General features: G+C 38.4%; 1 protein-coding gene across 1 annotated transcript in view; it reads right to left on the bottom strand.

Annotated features, from left to right (window-relative positions):
* CFAP43 (cilia and flagella associated protein 43) overlaps window positions 1-24,416 on the bottom strand; it is a 104,655-nt gene that overhangs the window by 44,529 nt on the left and 35,710 nt on the right. Inside the window, exons 11-19 of the mRNA XM_026494056.4 lie at window positions 24,107-24,255; window positions 23,137-23,240; window positions 19,717-19,857; window positions 18,736-18,908; window positions 17,318-17,467; window positions 15,143-15,273; window positions 13,070-13,217; window positions 12,475-12,576; window positions 11,643-11,720 (exon numbers count right to left, since the gene is read on the bottom strand). Coding sequence (XP_026349841.3) covers window positions 11,643-11,720; window positions 12,475-12,576; window positions 13,070-13,217; window positions 15,143-15,273; window positions 17,318-17,467; window positions 18,736-18,908; window positions 19,717-19,857; window positions 23,137-23,240; window positions 24,107-24,255 — 1,176 coding nt within the window. The remainder of the gene's footprint in view (window positions 1-11,642; window positions 11,721-12,474; window positions 12,577-13,069; window positions 13,218-15,142; window positions 15,274-17,317; window positions 17,468-18,735; window positions 18,909-19,716; window positions 19,858-23,136; window positions 23,241-24,106; window positions 24,256-24,416) is intronic.

Here is a 24,416-nt window from a genome sequence, read left to right as displayed (position 1 = left end):
ATTTAGGTGTGCTGATGGTTTTAAGAGTTCTTATTTTGGGGTGCCTGGGTGGGTCAGTCAGTTAAGCATCTGACCCTTGATCTCAGCCCGGGTCTTGATCTCATGGTTGTGAGCTCAAGCTCCATGTTGGGCTCCATGCTGGGTGTGAAGCCTACTTAAAAAAAAAATTAAAAAAAAAAAGTTATCTTCTAGAGGTACATACTTAATAATTCAAGATGAAATGATATAATATCTGGGATTTACTTCAAAATGATCAGGAGAGGGAATAGTGGGTGAAGGTATAGATGAAATGATATTGGCTATTGGATTTATTATTTTATTATCATCTCTCCTCTTATATATCTTTGAACATTTATAAAATAAAAATTATCTTTAAAAAAGTATCTTTAGGGGCGCCTGGGTGGCTCAGTCATTAAGCAACTGCCTTCAGCTCAGGTCATGATCCTGGGGTCCTGGGATTGAGCCCTGCATTGGGCTCCCAAGGAAGTCTGCTTCTCCCTCTCCCGCCTCCCCTGCTTGTGTTCCCTCTCTCGCTGTCTCTATCAAATAAATAAATAAAATCTTTAAAAAAAATTATCTTTAAAAGTTTATAACTTCAGAAAACTCAGGGCCAAAGGATATACATTGTAACATATATGACAAAGTACTAATATCATCAATACATAAAGAGCTCTTACAAAAAAACCAAAAAAATCAGAAAATATACTAGAAAAATTAAAGACTTCAATTTCAAAATGGTTGACTGAGAATGGGCTTTATAATCATCCTTTCCTGCCTCAATCCATAAAATTAAGAGGAAAGAAGTGTATAATAAATAGATAAGTTTATAACTATAATTAAGAGGAAAAAAGGATCCTTCTGTACCACGGAATCTGTAACATCTGAAAGATGAAAATCAGATGGATCTGAATGATATGTGATAGTCTCAAGTGCCCACGAGACAATACTTAACAAAACGTAGAAGCTATACCAGATATAGGAGCATAGGGTAACCTAGAAGTAACTGGCAGAGTGATTAGTTGAGGGTACTACATTAGAAACAGGGAGTGGGCAGAACCTGCACGTACATGTACTGCCACTTGATAAAACTCCCTGGGGGCCCAGCAGTAGTAACATGGGTGTTTGCTGCCAAGTGGAGGGAACTGGAATGAATATTTGGGTGGGAGAGATAAGGCAATGACAAGGAGTGTGCTAGTGGCTAGAAGGAATTCAGAACATCTCCCCCTGCCACAAGATAGGTGGCCAAGCCACTTCCCAACACCAGCCACCCCTTTTCATTTTACTGAAAACAGATCAGAATACCTGCTGAAGTCAGATCTCCTACACATCTTCCAAGGCAGGTTCAACTGGTGTAGTGGAATTATAATGGGGCATGTCAATTTTAAAGATAAGCACACAACAGTAATAATAATAGACTACTAATAGTTGGGGAACAACAAGACCATTAAAGAGAGACAATAAATTCAATAAACAGAAGACTTGTTACACAGAGTTAATTAAACAAGAGTGGAATTTTACAGTAACTAGGGATGCAAAATATTGTGTCTCAAAAAGAATCAAGAGATTATAGAACTTAAAAGTTTGATCTTTGAAGAAAAAAATTCAATAGATGGGCTGAATAGCAAGAGGACACAACTGAAGATAATTAGTGATCTGCAAGACTCAGTTAAGAATTCTGCTGGGTATAACCAAAAAAATAAATAAAAACATAGAAAGTGTGAAAGAAAAGTGAAAGCACTTGTATGACACATCTAGAAGGACCTATAACTAATACACTTCAGAAGGAGAGAATAAAGAGAACGGGGGCCACAGCTGTTGAAAGAAATAACAATGGAGAATTTTCAAAAACATAATACAGCATAAATACTGAAGAGTGTAAGGGCATAACCAGCATGGATCAGGCCCAGGTCTAGACACAGAAATACTGTGAAACGTAAGAACCAAATCCGAAACATTTCTGAAGGGGAAAAGAATATTGCCAAGTAGAAGAATCTGTCTAATAGAAGACCCACCTTAGCAATACTAGATGGAAGAATACATTGGATCAATAGCTTTGGATCAAATTTTTCAGGGTAAGAAAAACCTTGAATCTGTAATTCTATAGTCATTAAACCATCATTCAAGTGCAGAGTTGATATAGAGTAATTTATAGACAGTCAGGGGCTCAGAAAGTTCACCAATACCCACACCTCTGAAAGGATTATTAAGGATGTACTACTGCCAGAGGAAGTTGGGTAGAAAGACTTAAGTCTAAATAAGATTTACATGTTTTTAAGAGTCTTAAAAACTAGCAATTCAGAGCTATAATTCCAAATGGTATCATTGAGAGAAGGTGAGGGAAACAGTGGAAGCTGAAAAAATAAAAAGCAACAATAACACACTGAAGATCTTGTCTCATCTGGAGGGTGAATATGGTATGATATACACTAAACCAGAGCTTCTCCAACTTTGATGTGCCAACGAATCACTTGGGGGTCTTGTTAAAGAACAGATTCTGATTCAGGACATTCAGGATGGGATTAGGATTCCAGGTATTGTCTGCGCTGTGGTGCTCTTCCACTGACTAGGAAGGCACCAGATGACGCAGAAAAATAGAAAGTCAAGCATGTGGGTTATTTTTTTTTAAATAGAGATGGAATTATGACTACCAAAATAGTAAAGAAAAATAGAAAAATGATTTAAAAAGTATGAGCAATCCAAGAAGATAGGAAAGAGGGAAAAAGAAATAAATTGAAAATATGTTAAATAGAAAGCCAAAAATAAAATGGCAGGAATAATTTTAAACATACCAATAATCATAGTAAATGTGTCTAAACTTACCTATTAAGAAGTTCAGACAGGATTTACAAAAAATAATCCAGCTGTATATTGGTTAGCAGACAAAAGAAAGTTGGAAATAAAGGAATGGAAAAAGGTATATAAGTAAGTGAAATATATAGCAAAAAAATTAATACAGCAAGAAGAAATATAGCAAAAAAATAATATAAAAACCAAAATGTAGATTAAGAACATTAAAAGAGAAAAAGATAGATATTTCATAAGGATAAAAGGAATAATTTATTGAGGAGATCTCTTGTGCACATTTTGGCATCTGACATAAATATTGCTAGAAATACAAAGATAAATTGACAAATTGCTAATCATATCCTAGAAAATAACAGTTCAAATAGCAAAAACATAAATATGAATATAAAGAACTTGACACAATTAGACTGATCTAATAGGAAATTAAAGAACATCAGGCCTCCCCCCGCAAAAAACCCCTCAGAGAATAAAACAGTCTTTATAAATGCACATGCGACAGTTAAAAAAGAGACTGGATACAAGGCTACAAAGATGATCTCAACAAGCTTTATTTACTGACCACAGTGAAATAAACTTCAAAGTTAGGAAAAGAAAGATATACAAAACAATCTATAATAATATACAAGGCAATATGAAAAATGAAAACAGACAGATGCATACACTCTTCTAAGAAACCCTTTGGTTGATGTGTTCAAAATGGAATTGCAAATGTTTACAACTAAGGGAAGATGAGAAAGTTACTTATCAAAATCAATGCAATACAGTCAAAGTGGTACTCAGAGGTATATTTATAGCCTTTCACACATTGAAAAACAATAGGAAATAAACCAAGTTTTCAACTCAAAAAAGTAACAAAATGAGGACAAATAAACCTGATGGAAGTAGGGAAGAACAAATAAAATTCTCAACTGATAAAACCCTAAAATAGTCAAACATATAGGTATAAAATTATATATAATGTTCTCTTATCATAAGAGTCAAGTCAATAAAAACTGTACCATATTAATAAAATAGAAATGCTATTATAAAGTGTGATTAAAAAAAGACAAAAGGCATAAATATACAATTAGGAGTACAGAGCTGTATTTGAAAAATCAGAAAAGACTTGAAATTAGAATATTATATACATTTATTTATTTTAAAATCTAGACGAGACAGACAATATTCTAAGAAAATATAATTTATCAAATCTATACTTGAAAAGAAATAGAAAACTTGACAAGACTAATGACTGTAGAAAAACTTGAAACAAAGAATCAACTCCTGTTACAGAAATCAGGCACAGACGGTGTGTGAGTTTTTCATTTTTTTAACCAAATCTTAAAAAAAGAGAAAGAGAGAATTTGCACTTTATATAAACTGTTCCAAAGCATGCGGAAAAAAAAAATAGAAAACTACTCAAGTCACTTGTTAAGCCTAGTATAACCCTGATATAACTGGACAAAGAAAGTACAAGAAAACAATATAATAGAGATACAAAAATCCTAAATAAAATATTAGCAAATGGAATCTGGTGTAAAATTACCAATGTCTATTGGAGGAACACAGGGTACTTGATAAACTTCACAATAAAATTCACAATAAAAACTCTTAGGTAACAAGGGATAGAAAGGAATTTTACTTGTGAAAGCATATCTAACAGATGCTGAGGCAAGTATCACACTTAAAAGTTAGAAACTTTCCCATTAAGCTCAGGAAGAAGACAAGCATGTCCATCCACTCTCATGACCACTATTATATTAGAAGCCCTTGGCATAAGACAAGAAAAAGAAATGAAGTATAAAAATTGATAAGAGATACTAGCTGGGCTTGAAAAAAACATAGAAGACACCAGAGAATCCCTTACTGAAAAGATAAAAGAACTAAAATCTAGTCAGGCTGAAAATAAAAATGTTGTAACTGAATGCAATGTCAAGTGGAGGCCATAAAAATGAGGATGAATGAATCAGAAGAGCGAATCAATGATACAGAAGATAAAATTATGGAAAATAATGAAGCTGAAAAGAAGAGGGAAGAAAACTCAGTGATTCCGTAAGTGAGATAATATCCATATTACAGGAGTCTCAGAAGTTGAGGAGCAGGAAAAAGCAGCAGAAGGTTTATTTGAACAAATTATAGCTGAGAATTTTCCTAATCTGGAGAAGGAAACAGGCATTCAAGTCCAAGAAGCACTTGATTCTCTTCAAAATCAACCCAAATTAAAAAAAAAATAGGTCAATACCTCAACACATTATAGTGAAGTTTTCAATTTACAAAGATAAAGAGAAAATCCTGAAAACAGCTTGGGACAAGAGGTCCTTAACCTATAAGGGTAGGCACATATGGCTGGCAGCAGACCTGTCCACAGAGACCTGGCAGGCCAGAAAGGGCTGGCATGATATATTCAACATGCTAAACGGGGCAAATATGCAGCCAAGAATACTTAATCCACAAGGCTGTCATTTAGAATAGAAGAGATAAAGAGTTTACAAGACAAACAAAAACTAAAGGAATTTGTGAACACTAAACCAGTCCTGTAAGAAATATTAAAGTGGGCACTTTGAGAAGAGAGAGAGCCCAAAGGTAACAAAGACCAGAAAGGAACAGAGACAATCTACAGGATTAGCAACTTTACAGGTAATATAATGGCACTAAAATCATATCTTTCAATAATTATGCTGAATGTAAATGGACTAAACTCTCCAATCAAAAGGCATAGGGTATCAGAATGGATAAAAAAAACAAGACCCATCAATCTGTGCTTATAAGAGACTCATTTTAGATCCAAAGACACCTCCAGATTGAAAGTGAGGGGGTGGAGAGCAATTTATCATGCCAATGGACATTAAAAGAAAGTTGAAGTAGCCATCCTTATAACAAACAAACTAGATTTTAAAGCAAAGACTGTCATAAGAGATGAAGAAGGACACTATATCCTAATAAAGGGGTCTATCCAACATGAAATCTAACAATTGTAAATATTTACAATTGTTCCCTACAATAGCTCCCTAACTCGGGAGCAGCCAAATATATAAACCAAATAATAAAAAAAATTAAAGAAACTTACTGATAATAATACAATAGTAGAAGACTTTCACCCCACTCACAGCAATGGACAGATCATTTAAGCAGAAGGTCAACAGGGAAACCAGGGTTCTAAATGACACACTGGACCAGATGGACTTAATAGATATCTTCAGAGCAGTTCATCCCAAAGCATCAGAATACACATTCTTCTCGAGTGCACATGGAACATTCTCCAGAATAGATCACATACTGGGTCACAAATCAGGTTTCAACTGGTACAAAAAGACTGAGATCATACCATGCATATTTTCAGACCACAATGCTATGAAACTTAAAGTCAACCACAAGAAGAAATTTGGAAGGACCACAAATACATGGAGGTTAAAGAACACCCTACTAAGGAATGAATGGGTCAGTCAGGAAATTAAAAAAGAATTTAAAAAATACACAGAAGCAAATGAAAATGCAAACATGACAGTTCAAAACCTTTCGGATGCAGCAAAGGCAGCCCTAAGAGGGAAGTATATAGCAATACAAGCCTTTCTCAAGAAGCAAGAAAAGCCTCAAATACAAAACCTAACCTTACACCCAAAAGAGCTAGAAAAAGAACAGCAAATAAAGCCTAAATCCAGCAGGAGAAGAGAAATAATAAAGATAAGAGCAGAAATCAATGATGTAGAAATTAAAACAAACAAACAGTAGAACAGATCAATGAAACTAGGAGCTGGTTCTTGGAAAGAATTAATAAGATTGTTAAACCCCTAGCCAGACTTATCAAAAAGAAAAGAGAAAGGACCCAAATAAAAAAAATCATGAATGAACAAGGAGAGATCACAACCAACACGGAAGAAATCTGAATAATTATAAGAGAATATTATGAGCAATTATATGCCAACAGATTAGGCAATCTAGATGAAATGGATACATTCCTAAAAACATAAAAACTACCAAAACTGAAACAGGAAGAAATAGAAAACTTGAACCCATAACCAGCAAGAAAATTGAAGCAATAATTAAAAATCTCCCAATAAACAAGAGTCCAGGGCCAGATGGCTTCCCATGCTCATGGATTGGAAGAATAAACATTGTTAAAATGTCTACGCTTCCCAAAGCAATCTACACATTCAATTCAATCCCTATCAAAATACCACCAGCACTTTTCACAGAGATGGAACAAACAATCCTAAAATTTGTAGGGAACAAGAAAAAACCCTGAATAGCCAAAGTAATGTTGAAAAAGAAAACCAAAGCTGGAGGAATCACAATTCCGGACTTCAAGCTGTATTACAAAGCTGTCATCATCAAGACAGTATGGTACTGGCACAAAAGCAGGCACATAGATCAATGGAGCAGAATAGAGAACCCATAAATGGATCCTCAGTTCTATGGTCAACTAATCTTGTACAAGGCAGGAAAGACTATCCAATGGAAAAAAGACCATCTCTTCAACAAATGGTGTTGGCAAAACTGGACAGCCACATGTAGAAGAATGAAACTGGACCACTTTATTACACCATATACAAAAATAAACTCAAAATGGATGAAAGACCTAAATTTGAGACAGGAATCCATCAAAATCCTAGAGGACAACACAGGCAGCAACCCCTGTGACCTCGGCTAGAACTTCTTGCTAGACATGTCTCCAAAGACAAGGGAAACAAAGGCAAAAATGAACTATTTGGACTTATCAAGATAAAAAGCTTTTCCACAGCAAAGGAAACAGTCGACAAAACCAAAAGATAACCGACAGAACGGGAGAAGATATTTGCAAATGTCTTATCAGATAAAAGGCTAGTATCCAAAATCTATAAAGAACTTATCAAACTCAACACCCAAAAAACAAATGTCGAGAAATGGGCAGAATTCATGAACAGACATTTCTCCAAAGAGGACATACAAATGGCTAACAGACATGAAAAAACGCTCAACATCACTTAGTATCAGGGAAATACAAATCAAAAGCACAATGAGATACCACTTCACACCAGTCAGAATGGCTAAAATTTAACAACTCAGGAAACAACAGGTGTTGGTGAGGATGTAAAGAAAGGGGAAACCTCTTACACTGTTGGAGAATGCAAACTGGTGCAGACACTGTGGAAAACAGTATGGAGCTTCCTTAGGAAGTTAAAAATGGAACTACCCTACAACCCAGCAATCGCATTTCTACATATTTATCCAAAGGATACAAAAATAGTTATTCCAAGGGGCACAGGCACCCCAACGTTTTTAGCAGCAATGTCCACAATAGCCAAATTATGGAAAGAGCCCAGATGTCCATTGACATTTAAATGGATAAAGAAGATGTGGTATATATGTACAATGGAATACTACTCAGCCATCTAAAGAATGAAATCTTGCCATTTGCAATGAAATGGATGGAACTAGAGGGTATTATTCTAAGCAAAATTAGAGAAAGACAATTATGATATGATTTCACTCAGGAAATTAAGAAACAAAACAGCTGAACATAGGGGAAGGGAAAGAAAAATAAAACAAGATAAAAACAGAGAGGGAAGCAAACTCTTAACTCTTAACTATAGGAAACTATAGGAAACAGACTGAGGGTGGCTGGAGGGGAGGTGAGTGGAGGGATGGGGTAACTGGGTGATGGGTATTAAGGAGGACACTCGATGTAATGAGCACTGGGTGTTAGATGCAACTGATGAATCACTCAATTCTACCCTGAAACTAATAATACACTACGTGTTAACTAAATTGAATTTAAATAAAAAATTTTAAAGATTTATATTATACATTTTAATATATATTTTATGTAATATATAAAAAATATATATGTAAACTCAGAGATAGCAAATAAATTCTTACCCAAATCAAAGATAAACAATGTATTCTCCAAGTCAAATCAGAGTTTTTACTTTGAGATTGACAAGACAATATTAAAATTCAAATAGAAAAATAAATGTGCATAAAAAAGGCCAACACTTTTCTATTTTTGAAAAAGAAGAGTAAAGGGAGAATTACCTTCAAGGTATAAAAATATTTTATAAAGAGATACCTATCAAAATAGTTTGGAATTGGCCTGGGAAACGATCAATCCTCAATTTCAGAATAGAGAGTCCAGGAACAATACTGTATACGTGGGAATCCAGGGACTGACAGAGGAAGCACTGCAAATCATTGGAGAAATGTGGCAGAGATATTTTTGAAACTTGGTTTTTCTTAAAATGTCTTTATCCTACTGCCACACTCATTTGATAGCTTGCCTCAGTGTTTGAAAATTAATAAATTTGATCCATACCTCATACCATTCATGAAAATAAATTACAGGTGAAATAAAGGAGTATTAGAAAAAAAGTATGTGAGACTCTGTAAGACCTTTTAAAATCAGAACAAAAAGCTCTAAATAAATATCAATACATTTGGATCAATACTTATAAATTCTGCATTTTAAAAGGCATATCATAAAAGTTAAGACACAAGACAAAAATATCTGTAGTATATTGGGTTGAAACATATAAAACTGTGATTTCATGTAGCTCAACCTAATAATAAAGCCAGCTCTCGGTTTTTCCCCTTGAACACCTCTATGCTCTTTCCCCCTCCCAGCTGACTGTGACAAGCTCAAGCAAGGCAACCTCAGAAGCCAGGTGCGGAAGCCAGCAGACTCTCTGCCATCTGCATCTCTGAACAACTGCATGGAACAGAGCAGCTAATGACCTGAAATAAACTTCCAATCCCAATGCCACCATATTTTTGGAGTTTAGTTATTGTCACAGCTTAATTAGGCCTAATTACCACAAATATAAGTTAAAAATTAAAATAAAGAACTCTACAATCAAAATGAAAAAGACCAACAACCTGATAGAAAAATAGGCAAAGGATATGAACAAGGAATTCACAGAAGAGGAAGGTCTTTTAGAGTTATGAGAAGATATTCAACCTAATTAGTAATAAGGAAAATCAAACAAAGGGGAGGAAATTCCCAAAGAAAAATCTGAGGCCATTTCCCAGAACTGAAGGACAAAGGTTTTTTATTGAAAGTGCTCACCAATGTCTAGCACATGAGAAAGACAAAAACTAGCAAACAAACTAGGGTCCTGGTACAAAATAGGTGACACACTCAAAAGGGCTAACTGGGGAGAGGGACTTTTACAAAAGTATCGTCAGGGTAAAGGAAACCAGCAAGGCATAATAAAGCATCTCAAGCTAGCAACCACAGACAACGATCACCACTCCTATGTGTGAAGGGCAAGGTGGGGAGTGGCTACCGGAAGCTGGAGAGATCTGTAGCTATAGGAAAGGGCTGGCTGTCACTGCCAAATCATAATACCACAAAGAGGTCACTGGAGGAATAAATACTCTGACCTCTGATCTCCCACGGAGGCCACTCACTGACTATGCCCAACCAGAAGCCAGAGGCAAGACAGCACACTGATAACATCCACAAAGGCCAGCCTCTTGGGGCTGAGAACAGGGTGGAAAAGGGTGGGGGATGTATCAGCATCCATCAACTCTATCCAGATGCACAACTGTGAAATTTCCTAACAGTTGGGATTCAGGATCCTATAAGTTTACAGAGACAAAATCTGGTTACTTAGAAAGAAGTGGGAATCAGAAAGGTATTGGATTCTCTAACGCAAACACTGAGAGCTAGAAGATGATGGAGCAAGCCTTCAAAATTCCGAGGGGAAATCAAGGAACACTGAGGCAAGCTATCAAATGAGTGTGGCAGTGGGATAAAGACATTTTAAGAACAACCGAGTTTCAAAAATATCCCTGCCACATGCCCTTTCCCAAGAACAGAGCCCAAGCATTGTACGAGTCTAAGGGGGCAGGCACCACGCACACTGCCTTACATGTAAACGGCATGCCAGAAGCACGGCTACCCGGTCAATGAGGTCCGCAAGCACGGAACAACACAGCAGTCCTGCTTAGGAAGCTACTGGAAGATGTATGTCAAGAAACCAAAGAAAAATGCATGGAAAGAGGGGCTCCAACTCATGGGGCAGGTGAGAGGATTTCCCAGATGGATAGATAAGAGGAGTTCCTAGTTCCTTAGACTGGAGCTGGAAGATGGAAAAGAAGGTCCTAAAAACCAACCAACCAACCACTGACGGTGTGACTACCTCAGGTGTTTGACTGAATTGAGAAGTTTTTAGCATTTTGAGAGAGTCTGAATTGGTAATAGATACATAGAAAGGCTTAATCTAAAACAAAGGCAATTATTAATTCCAGAAAAAATATGATTATACAAATGGAAGTGTAATCATAACATACCATGTGGCTCAGCTATGAAGAACATTTACGTAACTATAATGGTGCGCGTGCTGAGTGTGGAGTCATGTGTATGTTGTAGTGATGGGGTGTAAAAGAACCTAAATACTCATCTTCCATACCAGGAAGCCCACAGTTAGCGTCAAAATAGAAATATCAAGAAAAAACAGTAAGAAAAAGACCAGTTAGAAAGAGGTAAATATTCAAACAAAAAAGCTAAAAGAATTGAAAACATTTACCTCGGGCATACAGGAATCACAGTGAAGAAAAGTATGGCAGGTGTTGCTTTAAAAACATTTTTAATTATATAACTCACTATTTAACCTGTAAAGGTATAAACACATAACTTTGATAAAAATAAGTACTAAAAAAAAGAAGTAAGACCCAGTGTCAGGAAGACCGAAAAGAGAACCACTGCTCATATATAGCGTGGTCTGGTACAAATGCCACCATGTTACAGCACCTCAGAAAACCGAGCTTACCGGCAGAGGGAAAAATGGGTACAGCTCCTCATGCTGTGTTGGATAAAATAACGCTCAAAAAGAAATTTTAGACTGAGGGCCAGTATTCGTTTATGAAATCACAACACTTACAGTTTTAGCAAGTGCTTTGATTCCTGTTTTTATCTCTTTCCTTTTCTTGGAAAACAGTTTCACCTCATTTTTGATGGCCTGAAATGGAACAAGTGTATCACTTAAACAAGCAAGGGAAATGATGGTTATATGACAGGTAGATACCTGCCCACAGAGGTACATAGATACATAGGTAGCACTTCTCTGGAAACAATTTTGTAAAGACTAATAATACAAAGTGTACATGGAACACCACACTGCAGAGCCTAGCTTACGTCCACTGCTGCTATGTCAGGGACCCTCGAAGCAACTTGCCAGTGATGTCATTTAGAAGGCCAACGGAAAGAAGATAAATAATAATAATAAAAAAATTAAATAGAGAATAGCTGGCAAAGGAAACCAGTCTGCTATTTTATTGGGAACTTGAGTGAGACTAACAACCTAAATCGAGACACAAGCTGCTAGCTTTGTCACTTTCCTGCACATCTGAAGCCACCATGTCCTTTCTCCTGTTCCTGGCCCACCCACTTTCTTTAAATCAACTTTGCAGCATCCCCCAACATTGACTCCAACATGAAGTATCTGATTATTCTTCACTTTGGCTTCCCCTAGACACATTTGTGCTGTTTCATTTTAGCTTAAGTACCGTTCCTAAAGCTAATAACTTCATCTAAAAGGCTGGGCTAGATTAAGGTGTTTGCTTTCAGGAAAGTTTACACTTGTATGACGTAATGCTCTGCCAAGTAGTAGCTCGTTCTACTTTCTAACTTTCCAATGGGTTTTCATAGGAAACTAATCTATTTGGCACGCTTACAGAGCATTACTTCAAACCTCTTCCATGTTTTATAAATACCTCTTGGCTTTTTTGTTGTATCCAGGGAATTTCCTTTATATTATCAACTTGGACTAATTCCTCTTGTGATGAATCAGTGCTTGGCTTCATATTCTCATTTATCTTAGAAGAAGACAGACAGACATTTTCTTAAAATTAAAATTATTTTCCTCCCACTCTACTTCATATATAATTGCTTTGAATCTCTTTACACTTGTTGCGTTTTTAAAAAAATACCAAAAATTTTGCCTACCCAAGATGTAATATTTTAATAATTTAATTCCTACCAGTCTGTCCTTATATCAGCCACACTTTTCTCTGAGAAAGCAAAAATGATCAGACAAGTCACACATTCACCAAATCACTCTTTGCTCCTGCCTATCAAGCCCAGCCCTGCCATTCGTACTTAGGATCTCAGTCTTTTCCTCCTTCTTGGGGTCTTTACAGTTAAATTAAAAAAAAGAAATCCCATTGCTCTTCTGCTCCATCCATTCCTCCTTTCTACTGAAAACTGATATCTGATTTAGAAAGGAAGAGAGAGTAGGTGGAGGGAAGAGGGGAAGGAAGGAAGGGAGGGAGGGAGGAAAGAAGGACAAACGCTATATTGGAACTCAACTGTGTGTTCAGATTTTGATTCCAAATTCAAGGACTCTCCTTGTTGCATACTTAAATAATCATTCTCCTCATCCATGGTGTTGCTCAGAGAAATTAAAAGTTTCTGGCAATAATGGATAATGTCACTGGCTAGGTTTCCTCCAAGCCGCCTATATTAATAAAAAAGAAAAGAAACGAGCTACAAAATCACAATTTCAAAAAGTCACATTTTAGCAGCATTATTTCCAAATACCTAACCATTTCTACAAAAAGAAATATGGGGTTAATTCTCCACAGTGCCCTGTAGTTATTAGGACTCTACTTCTTAGAGGTGAGCCCTTCCATAGGCTCCCAGACACGACAGTCCTCTTGACCTCTCTGAGGTGACCTCTCCTCACACTGCCCGTGGATCCTACATGTCCTCTGTACCCACCTGCCTTGGCCACTGCACAGAAGAGCCACTGTTCTGGTGGAGCCTTAGAACATACTAGGCATTGCTTTGCTTCACATACATAATCACATTGTCATATTTGGTTCTCACAACCCCCACCTGCCATTGAGGGAAGTGTCACTTCCATGCAATATACCAGGGCGTCTCAAACTTTAGGCACATCAGCATTGCGTGGATGAGGGTGTGTTACGAACAGATTCCTGGGCCCCACCCACAGAGATTCTGATTCAGAAAGTTTGGATAAGGACCAAAAATAAGCATTTCTAACAAGCTTACGGTTGCTGCAGACCCCACCTTGAATAACATTGTTATAGACAATTTAGAGAGGGTATTATTAGGTGCCTAAGGTCACAAGTTAAGTCCTGGACCAAGGTTTCAAAATCAACTTTGTTTTGCGTCCGAAGTCCACGTGATTAACTTACCCACGGATGGAAATGGCCTCACTTCTATAAAGAGGGTTCCAGCACTTGTTCGCCGTTGCTGGAGACGCTGTTTGTTCACTTAGTGTACGGGATGTGTTAGGACTCCCATATGAGATACAAGCTAATATTTTACTCAGATCCCATTCACAGAATGGGCATGATGGTGCCGTGTTCAAATGAGTCTCTGAAGTAAGTGACTACCAAAACCGTTATGACATTTATTTAACATTTACAAATATCGAACATTTTCACAATGTCACTGGGAAAGGCCATGTTTTGTTACTGTTTTAATCACAGGAAGCACTGCAAGGTATTATTTTTGCAGAAATAAGTTGCACGTTAACAAATGATATCCATCGACAGACCAAACAAGGCAACATAAAAAGTCCAAGCTGTCACCTTCAGGCTCTCTACCCCTTGGTCATCATTTATTAGCTTGAGTAGTATTTTTTTAGAATTTTAATTTTAATCTAAGCAAAGCCTAAATAATTTAATATTGTCTAAGCAAAGTTTAACTAGGGAAGTATATCTACATGTGTGTGCACATGCATACAAATCTATGTCAGGTTTTTAAGGGATGAATAGGAGTTTGAAAAATTATCTACTCTTCAGGTTTGCCCTGATTCCTTGTACTCCTTCAACAGGTGCTATGAAGGGGAGGACTGATCACCTCATACGCACTAATCATGTCTTGTTATTTTTTGTCTTTTGATGCTTTGACATCTGGGGCCTTGCTGACCCTGGAGGGGCTGCCCCTTTCAAGACCTGCCAATTGCTACAGACAGGAAACCACTCACCCTGGAGCCACCTCTCAAATGTAAAACAATCAATCCACTTCCAACACAGGGCTACTATTTCCCTGTCTTAATCACCCCTGGGCCAAGTACCAGACAACCAGGGCCAGCATCCATGCCCCAGAACCTGCTGAAATGGTCCCAACTAGCCAGTGCTAAACCTGCCTACTCTTTCTCATGGAAACCAAAATAAGGCTTTTGCCCATGTTTCCTTTGTTCTCTCTGCCTCCTTACCCACCTAGGGGCTTTCCCACGTGGCCCTGCCACATAGCTTGGCAAACCCCCTTCTTTTAGGATCTGTGAGTGTAATAATATTTTCAGTGGCAGTTGCCTCCTGTTATGGTGGCCTTGCTATACATAAATAGTCACAAAGTCTTTATTTTAAAACACTATACCCCATGAAGTTGCTTACTGTATACTGTACCTACCTCCATCTCAGGTAAACCAGGGTGCCATCATCTCTCCCATTCACCAGAATGTTTTGTCCATCCATTGAAATTTTCACTGATTGAATCCCACATCCCTGGTGAGAATGACTCCGACTTCGAACAAACGTTTCCTCAATAGTTTTAGGAACAAAGTGCAGAAATTACAAATGCAATTCTACCACATGGTTTTTCTAAGAGGGTCACATGCACTTTTGCTTGCGGGTAAATCTTTTTGTATTTGTTAACAACATTTTATTTGGCATGGAAGTAGTGTCTTAGTAACTCATAGTACTGAAAATCCCGAGTTCAAAACACACTCACCAATACTGGTTTATTTTCTCATTTGTGTAGCATGGAAGGAGAGAGATTGTTATCACCAATTTGTAATAGGAAAACCAGACACACAGAAGCAACTTCCTGAAGGCTACAAGTTAGGGGAGGGTCAACGTCAGTGAGCAGAAATGGCAGACTCAGGTGCCTTCAAGAGTCAGGTAGGTTTCATTTATGTGTGATGAGTGGCTGAGAGAGGGTAATAGGCACTGTGGAGAACGGAGGGTAACAAGCCCCACATGGAGGACGCTAAGCCAGTTCAAGTAGAAGCCAAAGAAAACCCATCACTGATTTGTTACACAGGGCAACAGTTTAAGTTCCTTGACTAAAAACTGGGATTTCTGTGTCACACTGGTTCTCAACCATGATTTTTTTTTAATTTAACTTTTTGAATAGGCAAGGCATTCAAATGGTTCAAGATTCAAAAACTAGAAGAGTATGCAGTGAAATCTCCTTCCTGTCTCCATTCCCCAACCACCTCCCAAAGCCAATCAGCCAATTAATACTTTAAATGTCCCTTCAGAGGTTTTTAAATGTATATGAACAAATGTTTATGCGGACATAATTTTAAACATAAATTGTAGCATAATATATTATGCACTTTGCTTTTCCTTCTTAAAAGCAGATCTTGAGGTTCTTTCCATATTGTGGCATAAATATGTTCTCATTCTGCATAATATATATTTTCTTTATGTATTGTTTATATAGCGTTATTTATTTATCCAGTCCTCCGCTGATGGTCATTAGGTTGCTTTTACAAACAGCACTGCCATGAATAACCTCAGATATGAGGCGCTTTGCATAGAATCACCCAGAAGAAATTTCATGCCACCATCAGCAGTGACATCTATTATAAATCATTTGAATAAGAGACAATGTAGCAAAGTTGGCAAATTGTCAACTTCAAAATAATCTCTAAAGGATTCAAGAGTTTTCCTGTATAATGATAGTATCAGTTTTGCCCAGTTGTAGTTCAAATATGGTTTCTTACACAGATGAACAAGGAGAGCCAGATGTACACACCATGGCCCAGTTCATCTGTGGCCCTGCAGGAGTGTGTCATGTAGGTGGTTGCAAGGCTCCAGGTGTGTGGGATAAGAATCACTGACCTCATTAAAGTATACTGATAACCAGTACAACATGGCCTTAAAAACCTAGAAAAGGATCCTCCACATTTGGGTGAGAAGAAACTATTTTCACTTTTTCAATGGAAATCAGAAATGGTAGCACTATTGGGGATGTTGGGGTCTGCAAGTGATGAGGGAAGATTCAGTAAGGGCTACATCCTCTCCCTTATGCTCTTCTAGCACCACTCAAAAGAACTGGGTGGGGGAAGGGGGCAGCAGCAACCAGCCCAGAGTCGCTCCAGGCCAGGGAGACAGGAGTAATAATCCCTAGGTTTGCACAGCAATTCACTATTTCCAAGGCAGTTTTGCATATACCCTTTCCCTGGCTCTCATCAGAATCCCATGGGTTGAGAGTATGGAAGGTTCCCCCAATAATACAGATGAGCCCCTGAAGCTCAGTGAAGCTCAGTGAGTATCCAAGACGCGAAACTAAGTGGCGACAGAGCTGGGCCGCAGCTCACCTACAGTATCCCTGTCCCACGCTCTTTATTGGCAGATCTTGGTCTACTGGTTGGTGTTTCCTCCCTTGGAAACTCAAACCTCAGTACATAAAAACACCTGTAAAATGTTTAAGTCAATACTACCATCAGTGGTAAATAAATGATGATTAATTTACCTAAGAAAGAAGCCCAATTCCTTCCCTAAGGGCTTTTTGTTCCTTAAATGAGATCAAGATACACATACCAAGGTAAAAAAAAAAAGGGGGGGGGTAGCTTACCAAAGTACGAACATCTCGGATGCACAGAATTCCCCCTTTAGCTATTGTTATGAGCCACAACCCATGTGGAGACAGAGAGAGTGTTCCAGGCCCATAGTGTTTGCTTTGCACTTTTTGGTGTGGCTTAAGCACGCAAATACCACTGTGTTCCTGCCGATCAAAGAACAAGACCCCATTATAGAAAAGATCAGGGGAGCAGCACCTTAGAGCTTGCACTTGTGCACATATGGTCAGATTCAAATCTGCAAACACTGTCAATGGAAATAAACCTGATACACCCCATTTCTTGCACCACATTTTCATCTCTGTTTGCAAATTAAAGTTTTTTCTAACCAACTAAGAGAGAAGTCTTTAAACATTAGCTACCATGAAAGATCCCAGCCTACACCAACAATCTTTATTTTTTAAAAAATATTTTTTTAATTTATTTGGAAGAGAGAGAGCACATGCACGAGCAGGGGGGAGGGGCAGAGTGAGAGGGACAAGCAGACTCCCCGCTGAGCAGGGAGCCCGACACGGGGCTTGATCCCTGCACCTCCAGATCATAACCTGAGCTGAAGGCAGAGGCTTAACTGACTGAGCCACCCAGGCACCCCTGACAATCTTTATTTACTTTTTCACATGCCCCCATGCTCAAGTCCAATTACATGAGTCAGTATTCCCTCATGTACTTCCACCTCCAAGACCCTACACATGCCATGCCTTTTGTCTGGAATGCCCTTCCCCACTCCATTCCTATCAACCTGTCTCCTCTCTACCCCCTGCCAAGATTGTACACAGTATTTCTCCATGTCTAAGTCTGACCTATTCTTCAAAAGCCAGGTCAAATATTACTTCCTCCGTGAAGCTTTCCTTGAATTCTCCTTGCCACAAACATTTCTTCTTTCTTGGAATCTCTGTGTCTCATACCTTGCTGACATTGACTACCCTGGGAGAGTAGGGTTTAGAAGGAAGGGTAGTAGATAATCTGGGCCAGTGTGTGTAGCAGGAGTGGTATTATACGAGAGATGCTTGAAATGAGTGTAATGCAAGGATGGCAGAAACACAGTTTATCTATTTTGTGCAATTTTGCATATGGCTCAGGTGCAAATTTCCATGGAAAACCATTGACACCTGACACCTGTGGAATAGATGTTCTAAGGCTATGTTGTTTATAAAGGCACTAAAATAATAGTGTTAGCTGCATGTTTATCTAACAAGTAGGATGTATGTAGCACAAGTATGACTGTGCTCAAAGGTATGTATGATGGATTAACAAACAATGCTAATAATATATATAATTCGAGAATATTATGTTACTATAATAAAGCCATTTATTAACTGGACTATAGTGTTAAAGCACGGATTGTGTCTAATTAATACAATGTGTCAATCTTGATTTCTAAGATAAATAACAGCATACTTAAGTTTTGGCATACTTGTTCAGGAAGAAGGTAGCTGCAGATGTATGGCACTTGGTTACAGAAGCCATATATTTGGTGACTTTGAAAGTCCAGCACAGCAGAGGACAGGCTGTGTTCTATCTCATACCGGAACCTGTGAATGAGTGCATCTTTCAGCCTCCCTCTTTCATCAGTAAAGCTCGCAGAAACTGTAAGATTTGAGGAAGAAGAGAGTTCATTTGTGCTGTATATTGATTTTATTTTTTAATCATTAGGAACAACTACGAAAAATGAAATAAAAATTTAAATGCTCAATTAATAACGCAGAGGCTATTGAGAAGATAAAAATTATTCAAAAACAACTTCATTAGAACTTCATTAGAACTACTTGAGTATTAAATGACTGATAGTGCATAAAATATCCTTTAGAAGGCCTTGGCTAATTTAATCAATTAAGTAGAGACATATTAAAAGATACTCATGATGGTCTAGAGATTCTTAATTAAGACACAAGAGTACTTTGAGATTTTCAGCTCTCTTATACTCTGTAATTATGTATTTTCAAACTAGATAACCAAATATATTTGTTTCCTAAAACAGAGTGTCTATTCTATCTGGCCTCTTTATCCAAAAAGCTTTCTTTTACAATTTTATCAGTGAAAGTAACTACACAGTAGCCAGTCTGAAGTTAACTATGTATATTTGAAGCTACAAAACAAGAGATATCACAAAATGACAAATCAATCTGACAGAAGTGCCAGTGGATCCCGTTTCCCTTCTCTTGTAATAAGATAGGTTCATATGAATGACAAGGCCTAGAGGAAAGTCCACATTTCACATTGTTAGCAGCCACATCAGTTTTACTTTGTAAGATGCACAAGAGACGGCCATTTTACCTCTTCATGTGCTAAGAGGAAAAAAATGCAATCACTAGGGGGGCAAAAAAAAGCAAGCAAGCAAGCTAAGCAACTACTCATTTGGGCCCAGCACAGAACTGGCTGCCTGATTTTTCTTTACCTTGTGGTAGTATTTTAGGCAGAGTAAATATTTCCAATCTGCTTCTTCCTGTTTCTGGAAGTGGAAAAAGCACCATCACTTCTACTATGTCTGTTTCCAAAAGAGACACTGTGGATATTTGTAAAATGTCTTTGCCCATCTCTGAAAGCAGATGGAAATCATCATAAGTGGTCATTCATAAGTTTAAAGAAGCTTTTGTCTTCCCAAGTAAGATACCACATTATAGAATTGGCTTCACTACATATTAAGATTTCAATTTATTTGCTGCATATTTAAAGTGTCTTTTAAATACATGTGATGGGGACATTTTTGATGACTGATGAGGAACTGTCGTGATTAGATATCCAGGTTGGCAAGTTCAAGCCGCTCAGTAGGGCTCAGCTTCTTTCCGGGTCAAGGAAGCCCTCTGGGGTCTGCCATGTTCACCCCACTCAGCAGCACCTCAATGCTCCAGCCCCTCAATGCTCCACTGTGGCCTTTTCATCCACTCCTGATACCAGACCAAAGAACATCAGTGTTCTTTGCATCTGTAGTCAAGGTATTGCAGGGGTGGTGGAGATGCCCATGACTTAATTAGTTTGCTTCTCTGGAAGTCAGGCCTCTGGAAGGTGCCATGCCTGGGGCACACCTTCAGTTCTTTCTGGAGTCACTACTCCCCCTTTCAACAGGGGCTGTTCTATACGTGTCCACTTTATCAGCCTCTCCCCTCAGGTGTTCAACTAATGATCTCTCCTCTGACATAACAAAGAAAACCAAAGACATCCGATACAAAGCGGACCTTAGTGTTCTTATCCAGAAGGCATTTTTGTATGAACAAAATGCAATCCTTTGCATCTCTGATTTTGAGCCCATGTCACCAGTCTCCTATTAGACCATGTGCTCTCAAGGACCTCATTTTATCTTCCTGTGTCTTTCATGGTTTCTTCTATTCAGCTCTCAAGACTCCCTGGTCTTCAAATTGAGCCCTTGCTGCAGCCCTGCTTCCCCACCACGGTTGCCATCTATGCCAATTCTCTTTTCTCTGGTGCAAACTCCTTAAAACAGGAGTTGCTACTTACTGACTTCACTTTCTGACTGCCCAGCCCTCAGGGCACTGGAGTTCATGCCAGTCCACACCCTCATCCAGCCTTCCTCCCTCAAGCTCTTTCCAGAGCGGGTGACTCCCAGTGCTCTCGTTACTCTGGCCTGTCCTGTTTGCTTCACTGTGCCATCTTCCTTGGTCCACAACTTCAGTGGAAGTTGCTTTTCCCATCCCACACTCTGACTGACCAGATATATTAAAAAATGGAATATTTAGGCAGGATATGCAACCACTCTGAGGTAAGCCATAGGTCCTACCATACTCCACGCTTTCAAATTTACATATTTAGCTTACCTGTTTGGTCTCATTAAGGAACTGGATTTGCTTTTACTCTGTCTTTTTTTTTTTTTTTAAGATTTTATTTATTTATTCGACAGTGCCAGAGACAGCCAGCGAGAGAGGGAACACAAGCAGGGGGAGTGGGAGAGGAAGAAGCAGGCTCACAGCGGAGGAGCCTGATGTGGGGCTCGATCCCATAACGCCGGGATCACGCCCTGAGCCGAAGGCAGGCGCTTAACCGCTGTGCCACCCAGGCGCCCCTTTACTCTGTCTTCTTAAGCCATCTCATCGGCTTCCATAATTTCAAGATCCAAATTCTATCATTGAGACTTGAACTACAGATCTCTACTTCCAAACATTAGCTAAACATCCCCCACTGAAGAGCTTATTTAGCTTCAACTCTAAAGAGCTCGTCAGCTCACACTATCCCTCAACATTCTGTCTTGAGTTTTTACTTCATTTGATGAAATCACAGGCTAGAAATTTTGGAGTCATTGCTGATCCTCCCCTTTCACATTTAATGGAAAACCAAGTCCTATCAATTCCATCACTCAGAGCTGTCCCTTCCTTTCTCTTTCCATGACTGCAACACAGTGTGTGCACTGTGGATAAGAGCAAAAGCCCGAGGATAGACTTCCTGAGATCGAGTCCTGGCTCCACCACTGCCGAGCTACATGACTCTGAACGAGTATTAACTGTGCCTCAATTGCCTCATCTGTAAATTCGGATAGTAAAAGTCTCTACCTCATAAAAGTTGTCTGTAAGGGTTAAATGAATTAACACATACCAAGTTCTTAGAACACTGACTATCACATGGCAAGGAATCCCTCAATAAATGTTGGCAGCTGTTATGATTAATATCACCTCTTGCCTGGGCTACTATAATTATTCCCTAACTCATCTTTTTTATTCCATTCTCTTGCCTTTCAGCTCTATCCTTCACGCTTGTGGCAGAGTCGTCCTCTAAAATCCAAGTCAAATCATACCTGTCTCATCTTGAAAACTTCTGATGGTGTCTCATTACCCACAGAAAAAAGTCCAGACTCCTTGGAATCATATTTAAGACCTTCGCCTTCTTTCAGACTTCATTGCCATGATCGTCATCTAGTAAACTCTTCTGTTTACCCATTATACCAGACTTCCTGCCATTCCAAGTGCCTTTGCTCAGTCTTTTATCTTGAGCTGGAATACTAATATGCCCCATCCTCCACGACTTACACCCTCAGAGAACTCTCCCTCAATCCTCCACACTTCCTTATCTGTGTCCCCCTCTATGCCCACTCCTTTCCTCATACCTGGCAGAATTAATTGCTTCTTCCTTTGAGACTACATAGCACTCTGCTTATTCCTCTACCACTAAATTGTCTCCTTGACCTTCCCATGCCCCCACTGGCCTAGGTTCAGCATTTTACACCTAGTAGTCACTCACTAATTTTAAGAAGTCAATGAATAAATTTAAAAATATGTTTTGGGGTAAAGTATACATATATATCTGGTCCTTAAGACAGAAAGAAAAGTATTAGTTCTTACTATTTATCATATAAGTGTTACCTCACCTGCCAGGTCTGTAGTTTACCTGGGCATGTGGATGGCATTACTGAAAAAGCTGGATATCATTTTGTTTAAAGAGGAAATATTAAAGATGTATATAATAAAACTTTCCTTAGATATCTTTATTAAATAGAAATGAAATATTTTAAAATACATTTCAAGGATAAACCAAACTTTTTTTGGTAATAACATTATATATATCTAGCATTATATATATATATATACACACACATATATATATTATATGCATATATACACTATATATAATGTCTAACATTAGAAATATTGAAATTAATTCATTAATTTATTTAAGAAGGTTCGTTTAACATCAACTATATACCAAGCAGATATATCAAAAACCCTTTAAATATGATATAGGAATTCTCCTATGTAACTTAGATGTTTCTTTTTTAGAAAATATACCACAAATAATTGTTTCACTAGAGCCCTATTTCCACAACCTTAAATTCTTTGGAATGAAGTCATCAATATTTTAAATTATGTAGTACCTATGAATCCAAGGATCTGAAACAAGCTTGATGGATTGGCATTGATAATAAAGACAAAACCTTCTGATGTTCCAACTAATAGATATATCCCTCGCTGGTCATAACTAGAAAAGAAAGAAAAAAAGAAATCTGAGGATCAGATTTTGCTTGTTTCACTAATAAGATGGTAAGCAAATTTACTGAATGACAGTGTGGAGATACACTCAAAACCAGTCATTCTTATGTTTGTGACATTCCAGGTTAATGCTATTCCAAATTGCAGTTTGTAAGTGCACAGTCGAGAAGACTCAGTGACTCTGAAGCCCAACTGCCTGGGTTCTGCTCCTGACATTTGCCATTTCCTACCTGTGTAACATGAAGCAAGTCACTTAAACACTTTGTGCCTTATGTCCCTGCTCTGTAATGGAGACAAAAACATCCATCTCATGAAGTTAACAGAACCAAGTACATAGCACATATTAACTACTCGATAATTATTTGTGTAATTAAAAGGAAGTATTTACATTTTTGCTTATTTATGGATAGACTATCTCTGGAAAGAAGACATGAGAAATTGGGAACAGGCTGTCTCCAGGGAGGAGAACTGGGTGGATGGGGACAAGAGGGGGAGACTTTTTGCTACGCCCCCATCTGTACTTTTGGAATGCTGAACTGAGTCAGTGTATTCATTTTCAAAACAAAACATGTAAAACTTAAAATTGAAAGAAATTACGGTTTGGGGCATCTGGATGGTACCAATGGTTAAGCATCTGACTCTTGGTTTTGGCTCAGGTCGTGATCTCAGGGGTTGTGAGATTGAGCCCCACATTGGCCTCCGTGCTCAGCACAGAGTCTGCTTAAGACTCTCTCTCCCTCGCCCTCTGCCCCTCCCCCTTCAAGTGGATAACCTTAAAATAAAAATTATGGCTTTCCTGGAATTCTCAACTGACAGGCCATGACAATGTTGCTGCCAGAAGCAGGAAGTACTTACAGGAGGTGCTGCACAGACCATTCGGAGGGGAAGGCCCTGTGAATTGCTTGAGGGGCCTCAGCATCCCTGACATCGAGGAAGTGGACAGAGCCACCCATGGTGCCCACAGCCGCAGAGAGGGAGGAAGGAGAGCAAGCCAGAACTGTCGCCTGTTTAAAATAACCCCAGATGCTTAACTCCACTGCGCCAGAACACGAAGCCTGCTTTACCCACATAAGAATCTACAGTTTATTTGAAAAGCCCTCCGGATGAGGACAGTGGCAAGGGTTGTATGGTATTACAAGTTAGGCATGCAGCATTCCTGAGCTAA

Source organism: Ursus arctos, unplaced genomic scaffold (assembly GCF_023065955.2).
Source record: "Ursus arctos isolate Adak ecotype North America unplaced genomic scaffold, UrsArc2.0 scaffold_7, whole genome shotgun sequence".
NCBI lineage: Eukaryota > Metazoa > Chordata > Mammalia > Carnivora > Ursidae > Ursus > Ursus arctos.
This window is presented reverse-complemented; position numbering and strand designations above follow the sequence as displayed.